Source organism: Belonocnema kinseyi, chromosome 4 (genome assembly GCF_010883055.1).
Source record: "Belonocnema kinseyi isolate 2016_QV_RU_SX_M_011 chromosome 4, B_treatae_v1, whole genome shotgun sequence".
Classification (NCBI taxonomy): domain Eukaryota; kingdom Metazoa; phylum Arthropoda; class Insecta; order Hymenoptera; family Cynipidae; genus Belonocnema; species Belonocnema kinseyi.
Window position 1 is genome coordinate 95,244,651 of NC_046660.1, and position 16,696 is coordinate 95,261,346.

At 31.4% G+C, this 16,696-nt stretch overlaps 1 protein-coding gene across 2 annotated transcripts in view; it reads left to right on the forward strand.

Moving 5' to 3' along the window:
* The first annotated feature begins 221 nt into the window (after positions 1-221).
* LOC117171508 (E3 ubiquitin-protein ligase Rnf220-like) overlaps positions 222-16,696 on the forward strand; it is a 272,836-nt gene continuing 256,361 nt past the window's right edge. Inside the window, exons 1-3 of one of the 2 annotated variants that reach the window (XM_033358879.1) lie at positions 222-308; positions 5,263-5,379; positions 10,573-11,056. In XM_033358879.1, coding sequence (XP_033214770.1) covers positions 5,263-5,379; positions 10,573-11,056 — 601 coding nt within the window. In that variant the 5' untranslated portion in view covers positions 222-308. Of the gene's footprint in view, positions 309-370; positions 813-5,262; positions 5,380-10,572; positions 11,057-16,696 lie in introns of those variants that run through there. The other variant, XM_033358878.1, reaches the window with a different exon arrangement.

Below are 16,696 nucleotides of genomic sequence, written 5' to 3' on the forward strand. Positions count from 1 at the left end.
CATTTCTACAAAGTGCAGTAATATAACTTTTTATGCAGCAAAGCAGCAAAAGGCAAGATTGTACCAGAAGGGAATATAATTTGGAAGGAAGATGTTTCATGTCGCACGTCTCGCACGAGATTGAAATAATCTGTTTCGCGGAGAATGCAACCCTGCGCAGTGTTTCGATGCGCATTCGCGCAGGCGTGCACCGATTGGCCTCCACAGTTGCCTCTTGCCTGTCATGGCGGCGAAAACACGCGCGCTGATTTCTCCTCGCTGCCGCCGCTTCCGCTGCCACCACCTCCACCACCGTTCACGGGACGTGGGTAAGTACCCTCACTCCTCGTTCCAATCAGTCTGCACTCGCATGTTCACGAGGTACCTACAAGTTGCTGGCTTCCTATTGCACTCGTACACCCCCGCACACCTGGCTTACACGATCAGTCCGGTACACCACCGGGCAAAGGGTTAATCTCAAGTCAGTCGGGGTGCACGCCGAGAAAGAGAGGTTAGGTCGGTCATTGCTGCGCGGCGGCATGTCGACACCGGTTTGAATTTCAACCATTTGAATCAAATGTCAGTGTGCGACAGTGCCGACGGTTTTCAAATTTCGATGTGTTCGCGGACTTGTTTGTGGAAGCTGGGACCCCTCGCATGGGAGTTGTTAAAAAAGTAGACCGGGTCACGCGACAACCATCGCGAGGTGTCGTGTCCACCGTGACAGATAGGATTTGGAGGTTAGGTAGATCGACCGCGCGTTCTTTGAATTCAAACGGATCGCGGGCCGCTGACAGCTGCTGGTGCCAATCGACGTCACGATCAACTGCAAGGTTTTTATTTCGGTTTCAAAGGCCCGAATTCGTACGATTTTCAAATTCGAAACCGGATTACGTGCGAGCAGCATAATACTCCAAAATCATACTGTCGATAGGATCCATTCACACATGGATTGTTTTGTGATGTTCTGTTGTTTACATTTGCCAGAGTTATCGAGTCTTTCTAGTGATTTGCAGTTGTTTCAAGCGGCAACAATAAATTTACGAGAAGTAAAAAATTTGCCGAATTCAAACAGTGTTGCGTTTGTCAAATTTTAATGTGCGAAAATACAATAATCTTTGACTTTCAGTTTTGGATGGTTAGAATTTATGTGTGCAGGGATTGTTTTGTGGGTGAGAAACGCAAACTTCAAGTGTTGTCACAAATTTTTCAAACGAGATAATGTTTGAAAACTTTTGATCAACCGAAAAAATCAATCGACTTTAAAAAATTTTTAAATCGGAAATAAAAATTTTTTTGTTAATTCAAAACGAGAACACTAATCGGCGGTGTTAGTATAATTAAGTATATAGTGAAGTGAAATTGTATTTTTCCGAAATAAAAATTAAAAGTGGTATATTTTCTAAAGCATGATGGTGCCAAAATTAAATATTGTAATATTAAAAATTATGAGTCTAAGTTGTAATTTGAAACTTTTTCTTAAAGACGCTTTTTGGAATTTAACAAAAAGTTTTCATGCTAGATCTATTTTTTCCCTTTCCTATTTTATGTTTTCCAAATTTCCTACAAGTTCATATAATTCCACATTTGTTAAATTTCAAGTTTTAATCTTATAGTATGAATAATTTTAAATTAAACTTAACATTGATTTTTTTTAAAGCCTTGAGATTGAACAATTATAAATTAAAAAAGCGCATGGCATATTTTTAATATAACAGTTATAAATTAATTAATAAAACTTTAACTGGAAATGGTACATTTCAAAATGATCCTAAAGGAATAATTCCAAAGTCGAATTGTTTAAAATTTAATCATTTACCGTTCAAAAGTTGGTAATTGATCAGTTTATAGGTGAAACGTTCAGAATTGTACAATTTCAAATTGAAAACCTTGATATTGAAAGAGCGCGAGATTGAACTATTTTGAATTTAACAAGCTCCAAATTGAGTTATTTAAAATTTTAATAATCATAATTACACGATTTTACATTAAAAGCATATTAATATTTCAACAATTTCAGGTTTTAAGCTTTCAAAAATTTATTTTCAATTGTTGAAAACTATATAATATCAAAACAAAAGCCGCAATAGTTTAAAAACTTTAAACCATTAGTCTCGTCGGATACGATATTTTGTTGCCAACATTAATTACATTTTTTTATTTTTAATAGAACTACCTATGAAGTTCTAAATTTCAATGCTGGTATAGTAACTATGTTAAATTGAAAATTTTCAGTTTTTTAAATAAAAACCTAGAGGAAGAACAGAATTTGAAATACTGAATTCAACATTGTTTCCAGTGAGGGAAAGATGACAAGTAGAAAATCAAAATTCTTCTAACGTCCAAAGAGTTCAAAAATTTTCCAATTAATATGGAGTTTAAATGAAATTTATAATCCTGGGAAATGAAAAAGGACAATTTTCATGTATTTCAGATAGGATCAAAAAGGAAGACGTGCAAAATACAGCGAGAAGCTGAACTTTCTCACTACAGTCCAATCATACCAAGAGATTCGATAATTTGTAAAATATAAACAGCTATAGTTATTTAACGATTAATTTTTTAGACATGTAACATTTCGCTTAAAAAACTTTCTTTGTGTACAAAAAATTTGTTTTTGGAGCTAAATAAAAAATATATATATTTAATTATCGGGGGACGAATTCATTTCGAGTAGGTTAGGCTGTGCGTGCTCAAGTGAAAACACCGTTTCCGCAATAAAAATGTTTTTCAAAGGTTTTTTACGACACGTATTTTACCGATTTCATGAAAAAATTTTTTGACGAAGTTAGGAGTATTTAAACTTGTAAGACTGATAACGCCGTTTATTAAGAATTTATCGAAAAAAAAGTTTTTTTAATATTAATACCAGTATCGCTCTTTAAATTTTTTTTTTATTGTAATCAATCTTTTCATTCCCTTTTGTGCTTTTCTTTTTTTTTAAGTTTGAACGAATCTGGTAAATATAGTTCATACGACATTATCTTGTGCTTGCGTCTTGAAGAGAAGAAAGGATTTTTTTCTTTTAAACAATGAAATTCACCATTTTTACACAACTAAGGCCAGATATATAAAAATTTGATATAGCACAGTTATTCCATTCAAAAATGGTTACAAAAGTCTTATTAAACTTTCTTCTCTTTTGCGTTATTATTAAAATATTCGCTAAAATATGAATAAATTCAATTTTATACTGTTGTGAATAATCAAGGCATAAATCAACAGGAATAAATAATTTTTCTACAAAATCGTTGTTTATACCCTAGAATTCGAAGATATTAATCAATATTTTACATTTTGACAATACCTGAATTGTGTTATAATTGTTATTTTGCATTATTCTTCGAAACTAAACATCGAAAATAAAGTTTAGTTGTTTGTGCCATGAAGACACAATTTTTATCCTGTTTCAAGGTTCCATACGTTAGTTAATTTAAAATGTAATATATTCATTATAATCTTAGAACATTTGCATTTAAAATGAAAAATTGTGTACAAAAATTTGTTTTCCGTGTCGACGTACATCCACCTTGATTATTTATGACAGTAGAAAATTGAATTTATTCCTATTACAGCGAAAATTTTTGTAATAACACATAATAGAATAAAGTGTTTGCAGGACTTTTTTGTAAAACTTTTTGGAAGGAATAACTTTGATACATCAACTTTTTTGATACCTTGTCTTGTTTTTTCAAAAAATTCTATTTTTTAAAGGAAAAAAATTTCTATTCTACAAAACTTAGGTACAAGGCAAAACTCATGAGAAATATTCATCATATTTATACAAATATTAAAGAAAAATTAAGAGAAAAAAACTATGTCATTTTTCAATTTTGAAAGTTTTTAAAATATTTCGGGTAGGTTTCAAAAGATAATGGAAAGATTTATTACAATAAAAAAAAGTAAAATGCCTATACATATACATAAATACTAAGGCTTAACTTTTTTTCTCTCGATAAATTCTTGATAAACCGTGTTGAAAGTTGAAATACTTCAAATTTTGTTTTAAAAAAATTAATCAAGACAATGAGATCCGTTTAAAAACTTAAAAAAAAGCATATTACCTACGGAAACGATTTTATGACTTCAGCATCCACAGCCTGCTCGACTGGAAATGAATTCGGCTGAGTTATTTTTTGATCGACTTGCAATGGTTCGATGTTTCAAAAATTATTTGATATGTAATATTTTCATGGCGATCGTAATATTCCAATGTAAAAATGAAAATGCACAGTGAAATAAAAATATTTTTACAATGAATTAATAAATTAAAATTTTAACTTTATTTAGAGCGTGAAAAGAAAGTGATCTTTGTACTGAAAGGCGGTATTTTGTAAGGGGGCTGCTCTCTTCAGAACAATGTGAATTGGATCTGGAATCAAAGGAAAATAAAATTATGATGTAAATATTATTTTTAGACATTTTATTGTCAGTAACAAACAGCAATGTTTCAATTTATATAATCATGTGCCTAATAATTAGTATTGTACACTTTTAGTAGAAAAATGGAATATTTAATTATTTTTCGAAAGTTTTTTTTTTCTAATTTAGAAGTAAAAGTATTTTTCCTCCTTTAAGTAGTAATAATAGTATACTAACAAAAATATTTGTTCAAACTTCAATGCTGTTCTTTTTACTTTATTTTAAAGATATAAAATCTTTGAGACGCGAGGATTTTTTTCGTTGCTTTTAAGCATAAATATGGTTTTAAATTTATACTTTTCTCTGATTAAAAAGAACCTATAATCTTGAATAAATCCCACAGATTTGAATTGCCAACCAAAATGATGTATTCTTGTGTAATTTTGGAGTAGTTTTAAGTGCAGCTTGAGGTACCTCGATGATTTGTGTCTGCCCGCGTAATCCGGTTTCACGCATTTGAATAACATCGTTCGCTCTAAATACGGCCGATCGATCAGTAGCTAGAAATAGCAGAATTGCTGTCAAAATTGTATAATTAACAGTTTGCAAACACCAGTAGCCCTATCGTTGCAACGTCATTTACCGTGGTATATTCAAACAGAACAGTTCATTTGATCATTAAGGCTTCAATCCCTTTTCGAGAAATGGTTTATATATATGCTAGAAAGTCGCTAAAAATGTAAACTCCCTCCATGGCCACTGTATATCACTTGAAATCAATTTGAAAGGCGGTGTGTCTTTTTGCATAATTTGAAGTGTTAATTGAATTAATTGTTAGCAACTGATCGATCGCTTGTCTGTGATAAAAAAGAGTGAAACAATGAAAAACGAAAACAGGAAACCACGGTCGGTTTGTTTTAGATGGATAATTCAGCGTACATGCCAAATCAGCTACAACCACCACCAAACATGGTCGTATTCTCTCAGGCCGGGGGATTCGAGGCTCTCAGAATGCAAAGACCCTTCGTCAATCCACAAGTTAGTCCTTGACCTAGGCCTATATGCTTAAATACCTTCAGTGCTTAAAATTTAGCCGTAAGATACTCAATGAGAGTGCGAGTAAAACCATTTGTATTTAACTAATCTGCGTTTCATTAGGGAGAGTCTCTCGGAAGGGACTCTCAGATGAACCTCCCAGGAATAATAATTTATTATATTGATTAACTATTTTGCACAATAAGTAAATATCAATTCATTTCTTATTCAAGAAATTTCTTTAAAAATTCTCCGCTTTACAATCTAGAATGGCCCTGGTACAAAATAAAAAATGTTGATAGCTTGCGACATTACACCTTGGGGAAAAAATTGGATTTTCCGGAACAAATCAGTTTATAGGTCACAGTTTTTACCTGATTTAGATGTTTAAAAAAGTAAAGCTGATTAAATTCCACAGAGAACTCTTAAATCCGGCTGAAAATTTTTTATTTTTGCAACAAGAAAAACATCGTTTTTGACCAAAATTGCTGCAATTACTTATTGAATTAGTACACATGATACCGAAGAATTAGCAGAAATTAAGAAGTAATATTGTTATAAAGAATCTTTTAGTTTTTATGCTCTTCTAATATACGCATCAAATTTGAAATTTTGTGGATAGATCGGAACCAAACTTTTTTTAAAAAGTGGGAAATATGTCTAGGAGCAGCCAGGTGTTATTTAACTCCACAGCGAAAACTGGACGTACAAATATAATTTCCAACTACAAATCTAACCAAATGTAAAATATTTTTAATTTGGTAATAACAAATTATACAAACTAAAATTAATACTAGATATCGCTTAAGAAATATATTGCAGCAATTCTACTCAGAAAATATTTTTGCTGATCGGAATATGATCGGAAATTTACTGGGGCTATTTACACAAGTATTTTAAAATATTTTTCTTGCCATTTTGTGTTTTCTAACTCGAGTATTTTCCAGTTTCAAGTAAACACAATATATAGTTACTACTTCTTCAGGATTCAGAGATAGTATAGGGCTCGGTTGCGTTATACAATTTTTATTAAATTAGCAAAATCACAGACACCCTTCTATTCAAAGAAAATGTTTGCCTTATTTTTTCCCTATAAAAATTACCTGGCGGAAAAAGTATTTTTTTTATGCGTAAATTAGAATTTTTTAATCTTATACGAGTATCACTTCAGCTTATTGTTGAGATAAAAAATTGAAAACATAATAAATCAAATAATAAATTATTCATTTGTAATTTTTCATTATCCGCCTGAGATTATTTCGGCGAATTAAATCTCATTTTAAGCATTGGGGAATGTGAAAGTGAGAACCTTTAGACTATGTTTAATCGGGCGTGTCAATTTCGATTGCCGCGTTTAGTACTTTATAATCACTTTGCTTCCTGTAATTTTGTGCATGCGAACGATGATTAATGTACATTGCGTGATTTCATGCATGCCGAGCATTTTGTTGATATACATATATATTTAATACACATTTAAATGTCAATTCTGTGTTAGTAATATTAAAAGCATCGAAACTAAGATTAAAGGGATGTGACGAATACGCTTTTTAGCATGTGAATATATGCATGTAAATAAAAAAAGTAAAGTCACCTGTCGCTAAAAAAATGCCAAAACATACTCCAGGAAAAATATATTTTACCGTTTAACATCTTGGAAGATAAACTAGGGTATGCTGATCTAAGATATTAAGGTTAAATATCTAGATATTATCAAGCCATACAATTCGCATAATAATTTTAAAAATTCTGGATTACTTTTTTATACAAATAAATAGATCACATAAAGTATGAACTGAAGTTATTACTTCATAACGCAAATGTTGAAAAAATATTTAAAATTATTGTTTAAAGTATTTATAGATTATACAGAAATTCGTAGTTTTTAAATGATATTTGTTTTAATTATTAGATTATTCATTTAGTAAAAGGTGCAATGGCCTCGAATTTAACGATTCAAAGATAAAATAATACATTTTCGGTAAATGCTTTTTCTTTGGTTTTTCAGTCCAATATAAACAAAACAAATCCGATTTTAGTTTTCAAAAATCGTGTACACATTTGAGGCTTCACTTTAAAAAACAACTTAAAATTTTGTATGAACTAATTATTATTTAATAAGTTCAATGTTCGACATTGTTTACATTTTTATAAATTGTTGACTACGTACATTGTGCATTTGAAAAACACGATTATGTCACCTTGAAGCTGAGGCTTTAACTTTTCTAAAAACTTAAATTTTCGTTTAAAGTAAGTATTGTTTCATTAATATTTAATCAAAAATTAATAGTACAATGATATAAACCATATTCTCCACCTAAAATCGTTTTTGTTTTTTAAATTGGGCCGTGAGACCGAAGAAAAAACATTGATAGAAAGAATATTTATAACGGCCGAAAAAAAAGGAGAAACAATTTGAAATCTTGTACCAAATTTAGTTTTGATTCATAAAATAATAAATAGTGAATAAGTTGTTGATTGTTCCATGAAACGTAATTACATTTGACAATTAGTAAATGAAATCACTCCATAAAAATGTAATATCGTGCTTATGGTTTGTCGTGAACAAGCCGAACATCCCTTATATCATTGATGAAATGTTATCGATATGTTATTCATATTATACATAATATCACATATCCATTGAAATAACTAATTTGAATAGACATAAAACAAGTTCCTTTTTAAAATGGACTTAAATTATTTTAAATAATAGTAAATAAGTAGTTTTGAATAATTGAAATTCTATTTTAAAAGGTATTTAGTCCTATTTCAATGTAAATTCTTGATTTTAAAGATACAAGTTTGTGAACGATGGCAATTTTCATGTATCAATACTCGAATCAGTAAGTCAAAACCGACAATTAAAAAAATGTAAACCCTAGTGAATGTAGATAGTAATAAAGTTCTAACTCAGAAAACCTATAAACTTGACCACCATAAATCTCAAAAGGTTTAAAACGTTTGTAAAATGTTTCACTTTGAAATGATCTTCTACGGTTGAAGATTTAAACTCACATTTAATACCCATTCGTTAAAGAAGAAATCATGTTTGTGATGTTTAAGTATTATCCTGAATTAATGACTCTAAATGTCGATGTTAAGTCGTTAAACTCGGCTATACGAGATGTGGCTAAATAATTTCTGCGTAGTTAAAATCATTGTGGAAAGAACACGCGTAATTAAACATTTGCGTTGCGAAAGTAAATTTATACTCCAGAACGGGTTGAAATGTTCATAAGTTGAAAAGTTATTGGGAAGGAACAATATTATCATTAAAATAACATTATGTAACCTTTTCTTCATCAACTTTAGTAGTCTCCCTTGGTTAGTCTTTTTATATTTTATATTACAATTTATAATGCAATAGTAAATTTTAAAAGTTGAAATCAGGATGCTATTTCAATGATAAAACGTTTACTGAGAAAAATGGCTTAGACAGTGAAATAATTTTGTTTGTATTTGTATAACAAACTTTTTCTATTGGTTCAACTTAATATTTGCTTATTTTATTTTGAAGCAACCAAAAACTTTTTTGGGCAAACGAAACAACACCTTGTTGCATGAATATTTAAAAAAATTGTTCTTTGTGGCTGACTATATATTATATGGTTTATACAAATTCATAAGGTAACGTTATTATCATTTAGTAATTTAATATAATTCTGATATTATTTTTAGAATTTTGAATATCAGTCGAATATTCGACGTTGAAACAATCAGAATTTAGGATCAGCTACACAAAATGTTGTGAAAAATTGAATTTAAGGGTATTTAGTTTCTGACCTGTTTTTTTAACCTTTTATTGCTATAATTTTTTAAATTTATGTCAAGCGAAAATGATTCAAATTTTAGCACCAAAAGTTGCATTTAAATATGTAAACATCTTTTGGGAGGGATATGCAAGAAACTCGTGGTTGTTACGTTTCGAGCCGAGATGAGTCGCGTTCGAGCTCAAGCTTTCCGAAAAGCTGGAAAAATTTAAAGTACTTGACACTTTTGCGTATTCTTTTGAGCAGCGCGAGAAAATCGAGTTCTCAAAAGATTTTGATTCATAAATGTCTTCAATAAAATGCAGCCATTTAGTGAAATTTTCAAACACTTTACTGCAATTTTGAATCGAAATTTTTATTTTTTTTATTAGCAGCCTGAGAAACCTCTTAGTGCCACATCTCATAAACACTTTGTAATGCACCTGAAGTTCCGAACGTTCATATAAACCAAATATTTTTTCTTATTTGTATTTTACCCATAAATATTGTTGTAACTGCAATTTAAAATATGCATTATAATTCTGTTTCAATTGTAAATTATTTCCAATATAAATTAACAAATATTTTAGCACGTTTTCTGTTTCGCAAAGTCATCATTAAAACATTTCTCAGAACTTCAAGCACATCACTTTGTACTAAAATTTCAATGATAAAACGACATTTTAAATTCAAGATGCATCCAAATTAGGAAGTATCTATGTAAAATGATGAAGAATGTCCAGAATGAATTATTTGAATTATTCGAGTGTTATAAAATGTAAAAGATAATAAACATTGTATGACATTAATAGAATAATATCCTACTGGTTGAACTAGTACGTTACTCGGGGTAAGAATTTTCTTAACTTTTTGGGCTTTCCGAAAAGTTCTGAAAAAACACGAACTTAGCAACAACAAAAAATTTTGAGCCAGTTGTGGTACAAATATATGGACAAATGTAGGATGTTACTTTTGCGTTTTTTTCTGGCTTATACCTTCTCATTAGGATGAAGGTGTAAAAAAAAATTACACTAAAGTCTCAGCAAACACTGGAAGTAAGAAATATTCCAGGTAATGTGCAAAGTGTGGTAACCGCCTGAAGGGTAACTGCGACGAGGGTAAAATCACCGTAGTGAATCGCAGACATATTCGGCAGAATCTGCTAGCAGCTAGAGGCATCACCTTATAGGCCTGCAACCACGGGAAGTTTACCTCAGTTAAGAGTAATCAGCTGACTATTACCCTGCTTGAACGATTACCTGCAACACTTCGTACCCCAAGTTTTTGCTGTGGCTGCCGCAGTAGAATATGATATACGATTCCAAATTGTATAGGTTTTATATAAATTTTGTGTAGCTACTTTTCTTGATTGTTTCAACATTCGACATGTTTCCCGCAATTATAGCACGTTTTATAATTTTAACACATTTTCTTTATTGTAAAGGTTACAGATATCACCAAGGATTGGCCGATTGGAACGGGGTCTCCCTTCAGTTACGCCGGGCTGCAGATGTTGCAACTTCAACATATACAACAATTTCATCATTTTCCTCCCTTCAGCGCGTTCAAACCTCCGCCGGGCCCATCGGCATTCGCGCCACCAGGCAAGTGCCTCAAAATCGAAACCGGAAGTACGACAGTGTCATCGGGTTTGCCGAGTATAAGTTCTCTTTCGAGTATGTCGAATATGTTTTCGCCGACGTTAACTACATCGGTATCGGGAGGGCCTGGGGGACCGGAACTTGCTCCTCAGAGCCCAGCCGGGTCTACTAGTCGATCACCACCCGGAAGTGGAACCGGTCCCGGTGTTGGTTCTATCGCCCCGAATCGCGGAACACCTCCAGAAGAAGAGGATCGTGATGGCAATGCCACCCCCAGTTCTGAGAACACGGAGCGATCCACGCCTGAGGAAGGACGACCTTACAGAAGTGAGTTTTTTTCTTCAATTCATTTGATATGTTCTGAATAGCAATATTGAAACCCAACAGTACAAGGTATCAGCAACCGAATTACCATATCCTACAAATGTTCTGATAAAATAATTGCTTATCTTTTACATACATGCTAGCCTAAGATTATCTGGTTTACTCAGGCCGGTAGGGTTAACATATAGTCTGAGGCAGATTTTAATAAATTTCTGTAGTGTGTGTAACCAAACATCCGCGGAATGTTAAAAATGTTTATTCCATTTGAGCATCCCAGATGTAAGTTTCACAATCCTGGGTTTCAAACCCAAGTATCCAGGAAGTGTTAGCTTGATGATCTCAGAGAGTAAATTCTACTATCCTGGAGTGTCAAATTAACCATTCAAGAAGGTTCAAGTTAAATATATAAAATCGTTAGAACTATTATGTTTATTTACTAAAAATTTATTTGATTAATTAATTTAAAAATCGATTTAACTTTTACTTTTTAGTACTTTACATCTTTCCTTCAAAAATGTCGTTAGTAGATAGAGTTATTTAAAAAGAAAAAGATTGTTGTGCATCTTTTTTAATGTTTGGCTGCGTACGGGAAATAGAAAACTTGTGGTAGTTTTTTCTACATCAAAATTAAAGGTTTAAGCCGATAATAATATTTTATCAGATAAAAAATAGCTTTGGAAAATGATGACTGGACTAGTTGGATTTGTCGAAAACACGTGAAGTTATCCATGACGTTTATGAAAATGAAAAATACAATTTTGCAACGATACGACTTTGGTGCTAAATGGTCTATACTCTATTATACTCTATAGTCTATACTTTATATTTAGCCCTTCTTTTAATCATGTAATTTTCTGAAAAATGTATGCACAAAAAATGGGGTTAGTTTATACAAAAGAGATTAAGTGTCTTTCCACGTACGGCTTGAGTTCTTTCGACCTAAGTGTCTAAGTTATGAATAGCTTGCCTGGTCAACAAACACCAGCTGACGAATGGTCCCAGTGCAGCAGCATTCTTGTCCTTTCAAATCGAACTTTAGACAGATAGAAAGACAGACATCAGACAGGCGAGGAAAGATATGCGAATGTAGCATAGAAATAATAGATTACGTGCCCGTTTATTTGAGTCTGCTTGTGTAGCATCTGTGTCGGTACGTACGTATCCGTGAGTTGTACGCGGTTTTTAACTGGTTTTGTTTATTCCTTTGACTCGTCTTAATTACCAAAAGATAGAGCTATTCATTTTTCTACTGAGCATTGGTTTTATCATCTGCTTTTGTTTTGCTTTTATTCCTCATTTTATTCTCTTCAGCCATTAATGTACATTGTACATATATGTACATGGGTTGCTTTATCCCAGGACAAGGAAACTTACACGTTACTGCTTGAAAAAAAATCACAAAAGAATTTTACGTTCTAAAGACAACTAAGAGGAAAGAAAAAGGATCTTAAAATGATTTTTTTTTATATCAATCACACACAGCGTTTGAAAAAAAATGTTCTCTATCATTACGATGCATTTGAAAAAATATAACTATAATACCGTGAAGACCTATAATTTCCTTCTTTTACATAATTGCGAGTTTTGCTTCGCGCAGAGTCTTCCTTTTAAATTCTCATACTTTACAAATTCGCTCATACAGATACTGAAACAGTTCCCTCTTTGTAACAGACGGCATCGTAATGCATGAGTGTGGTCAACTAATTCTTGTTTAATTGTGAGACAAAAAAAAGCAAGACTAGCACTTTGCGACCTTGGTTTTATGCGGTTTCATTTGTTTTTTAACTCTTCCACATCTCGCTTGTTAACTCTTCTCATTTCATCTTTGGTTGAAGCAGTAAAGATGAATGATCAATAAATAACAAAATAAATTGCCATTAGGCTTTGAAATTTGTAAACAAACAGTATAAATGGCGTTGAACTAGTTGGATACAATATTCATTTCACGAATTAATATTGACACATGAACAGATGTAACGAAAATTAAAGGATACATTTCTAAAAATCTTTGTAATTTTGCAACATTTTTACTGTACAAAAGTGTAGTAAATTTACATAATTATAAAATAGTAATCTTATGTTACAACACATGTGTAGTAAAGTCTGTATTCATAATTTTCAGAATAGAATTTAGAAATGATATATTTTATGGATTAAGTAATGATTGACATTAAACTATAATATATAATTTTCTTCACTGACATAATTTCAACTTCACTCATTATTATTAGTACCATAATGGTTAAATAATTGAAAGAATCATAATACTAACCATATCAACAATAATAACCATAAACCATATCTGTAATAATCTTGGTGTATTCTGAGCTTTTCATTTTAAGTAAGTTGTAACTATTGAGCAAAATGACAAGAAACTCATGTAAATTCAAATGATTTAGACTCCATAGTACTATAAGGAACAGCTACATTACTTTAAACATGTTTAGTAAGTCTACTATACTTTGTTTATTGGTACCTCGATATAGTCCCGAGGTTTTTGCTATTGGGCTTATATCTAAAACGAGCATTTTTGATAAATTCTCCCCGAAACTCAGTGCGTCCTTTTAAAAGCATGCATGGCGCGTTTCTCACCTCACACTTTATATACAATATGCATATTACTTCCACTACGTCTATAGTAAAACCGCTGTTGTTTCTAACAGTGTATAACTTTTCTTAACAATATAGAAATTTTTCAGTTCAGTTTTCAATCTCTAAGATTGTCTTTGTTTCAATAAACAATTTTCTAGAGTATCAACTAAATAAATAAACAGAAGTATAATTTTAAAATTTACCTAAAAATCACTGATATCTTTAATGTATACATAAAAAAGGAAAAATATACTTGATCGAAAAGAAGTTTTAAAGCGGCTGCTGCTTTATAAGTTATTGGCATAAAGATTCAAAAAATTACTAACAGTTATTATGACATTAATTTTAAATATTAAGCTCAAGAATTTCCTCTAAGCGTTTCTTACCTGTTCCCATGCAAAGATTTTAACGTCTTACCATTTTTTTCTACTTTACAGGCCGTAAAATTTAAGTTAGAAAGCATAACTTCTCCGTTTAGTACGTTATAAAGAATTCGCGTTCGTAATACGAGAGCCTAAGTCCTACTACACATCGTTATGGAATTTAAACTGTGAAATGGCAAACACTTAAATATTTGGTTCCGATTTTACTAGTCACATATATTTTATATGAAATTTTCAATCTCATTTCATATTCTCGTAATTTTTTGTTATAGTCAAGTATTGTTACAAGTGAAAAAGGATTTATTCTATGTTTGAAATGATGCAGCATATAATTATAAAAATTTTCTGATCATTAAATTAACGAGTGATATGTCAACTGAGTTGGAGATAAAGGAATTATAAGTCTTGAATGTCAATGGGTTACCGACGCGATGCGCTACGGGACATTGGAATGTAATATGTTACAGATTATTCGATACCTTTTGTGAATCCATTCGGGCATGGATTTGACATAGAGCGTACGCGCTCGGAAATGCAGATATTCGTCAGGAAATTGATAACTGGAATAAACTCGTTGCAAAACACTCAAACAAATACATGCATACATATACAATACATATGCATACATATCTATACATTTGAAATGTGTGGTGTTATGTGAATGTTTTTGTATTTACTGTGAGGGTTTCGTTCTCCTCTTTTCACGAGTTGATATTTTTACAAAAAGGGTCTTCGACTGTAAAATTATATAGAATTTTATAATATATGGTCGTTATTGAAAATTAACTTATAAACATATAAACTGAAAGAAAGGAATTGCTAGTGCACCGCTCTCCTTTTTTCATGTATTATAATAGGTCGTATATTTTTAAATTAAACTAATTCGATAATCATTTTATTTTGATTTCCAATGTTAGAGAACTATGAAAGCAAAAGTTTTTTATGTAGAACATTATGCATCGGTATAACTAGATAACAAACATGTATTTTTGAGACGTGATACAAATGATACTTTCTTTTTATACCGCATTTTCTCTGTAAAGTTGAATTTGTCTGCGTATACAATGCTTGTGATGTTATATCAGCTATGAAATGTAGGTGGGTGTATATGTTACAGGCAAAGTCCGATGTGCCGTCACACCGCAGTCTGCCTAGTCCCTACGCGAATTGACTGAGCGGTGCCAGGCAAAGTCCGAAATAGCACTTTCACTTCGGACTTTGCCTAGTCACATCGCGAAGTGCCCGACAAGCTCAGGCAAAGTCCGGAGTAAAAAGAAAACCTATGGAATTTACCTTTCCCGCTTCACAATAGGCTGGCTCGAAAATGTACAATTCAAAGTAGTCTACAGGTCGCAATTGTGACCGGATTTGAAAGTTTTTTTTTTAGAAATGATCAGAATTAAATTTGTAAGAAAACTAATTGATTATATTTATCAGTTTTTGTTTCAATATAATTATTTATTCAACACAAGTTATTTTCTAAAAACCAAATAGAAAAATAAACACGATATGTATCATATTTAACGTATTATCTTTGTAAATTCGAAATAGGCGATGAGTTTTCTGCAATTTTGAGGGCACTGAATTTTTCTTCGAATTTGATTTTCATCGCTTGATTTTCCGCTACGTCAGCCATCGCTAAAAATTTTCAAAAACACTGTCGATTTATAAATATTATTCCGAAATGATAAAAACAACTTATTCGGAAATATACACTGAACCTCACATCATAAGATAAAAAATTTACTTTTAAAATAAATCCAGCATTAAGTCAAGAACTTTTATTCAAAAATCTTCCAAACTTTCACGACCACGTCAGGAACTAGATTAAACTATTGTCGTTTTGAAGATAACGAAGTAGGTGTATCAGTCCCTAAATAAAAGGGCGGTGGGGAGAGGGAGTGGGGAGATACATTTTTTCCATTAGTTACGAAACCAATACGAAATTAAAAGGAAGTTTTCTTTTGAAGTGTTATTGTTAAACCATTTTCAAACCAGATATTCAATGTACCTATGTTAATCAAAGACAGATTTTTTTATTTGCCATACTAAATCTTAGTAGAATTGTCTGACCAGTGATTTTCGATCCCAATAAATTAATATTTTGAATGTTAATAACAAATTTTAAAAACAAAACACCTATTACTGGCTCTTTCTTACCGGAGAGTTGGTTTTTACAATAAATATTGTAGGTTTTTTATCTATAAAATTTGACAGTTCATCTTTTACAATAGAAAGTATTTTACACGTATATTGAATCATTTTTCATAAAAATAAATGAAGAATAAACCATTGTTGTTATTAATAATCTATTTATTACAAATAATAAACTGGTACCTTATATGGAATATATATATATATATGAATTCATATTAAATAATCGGCTTTTCCTGAAAAGGCTTAAATTCGGAAACTATTCACACTTAAGAACAATAAAAATATTAAAAATGAATTATTTATGTTTTCTAAGTCTTTTTACGTTAATAAGATACATATTGATTTTTAAAATTTTTATTTAGAAAAATTTGTGCGTTGAATAAATATATTGAAACAAAAATTGATCAATGTACGAGGGTAGTTCAATAAGTCCTTAGAATGACCAACAGATGGCGCGCGAATCGCTCCAAATCATCTGTTTTCAGTCAGCACCACTCCCAACTAGATATAT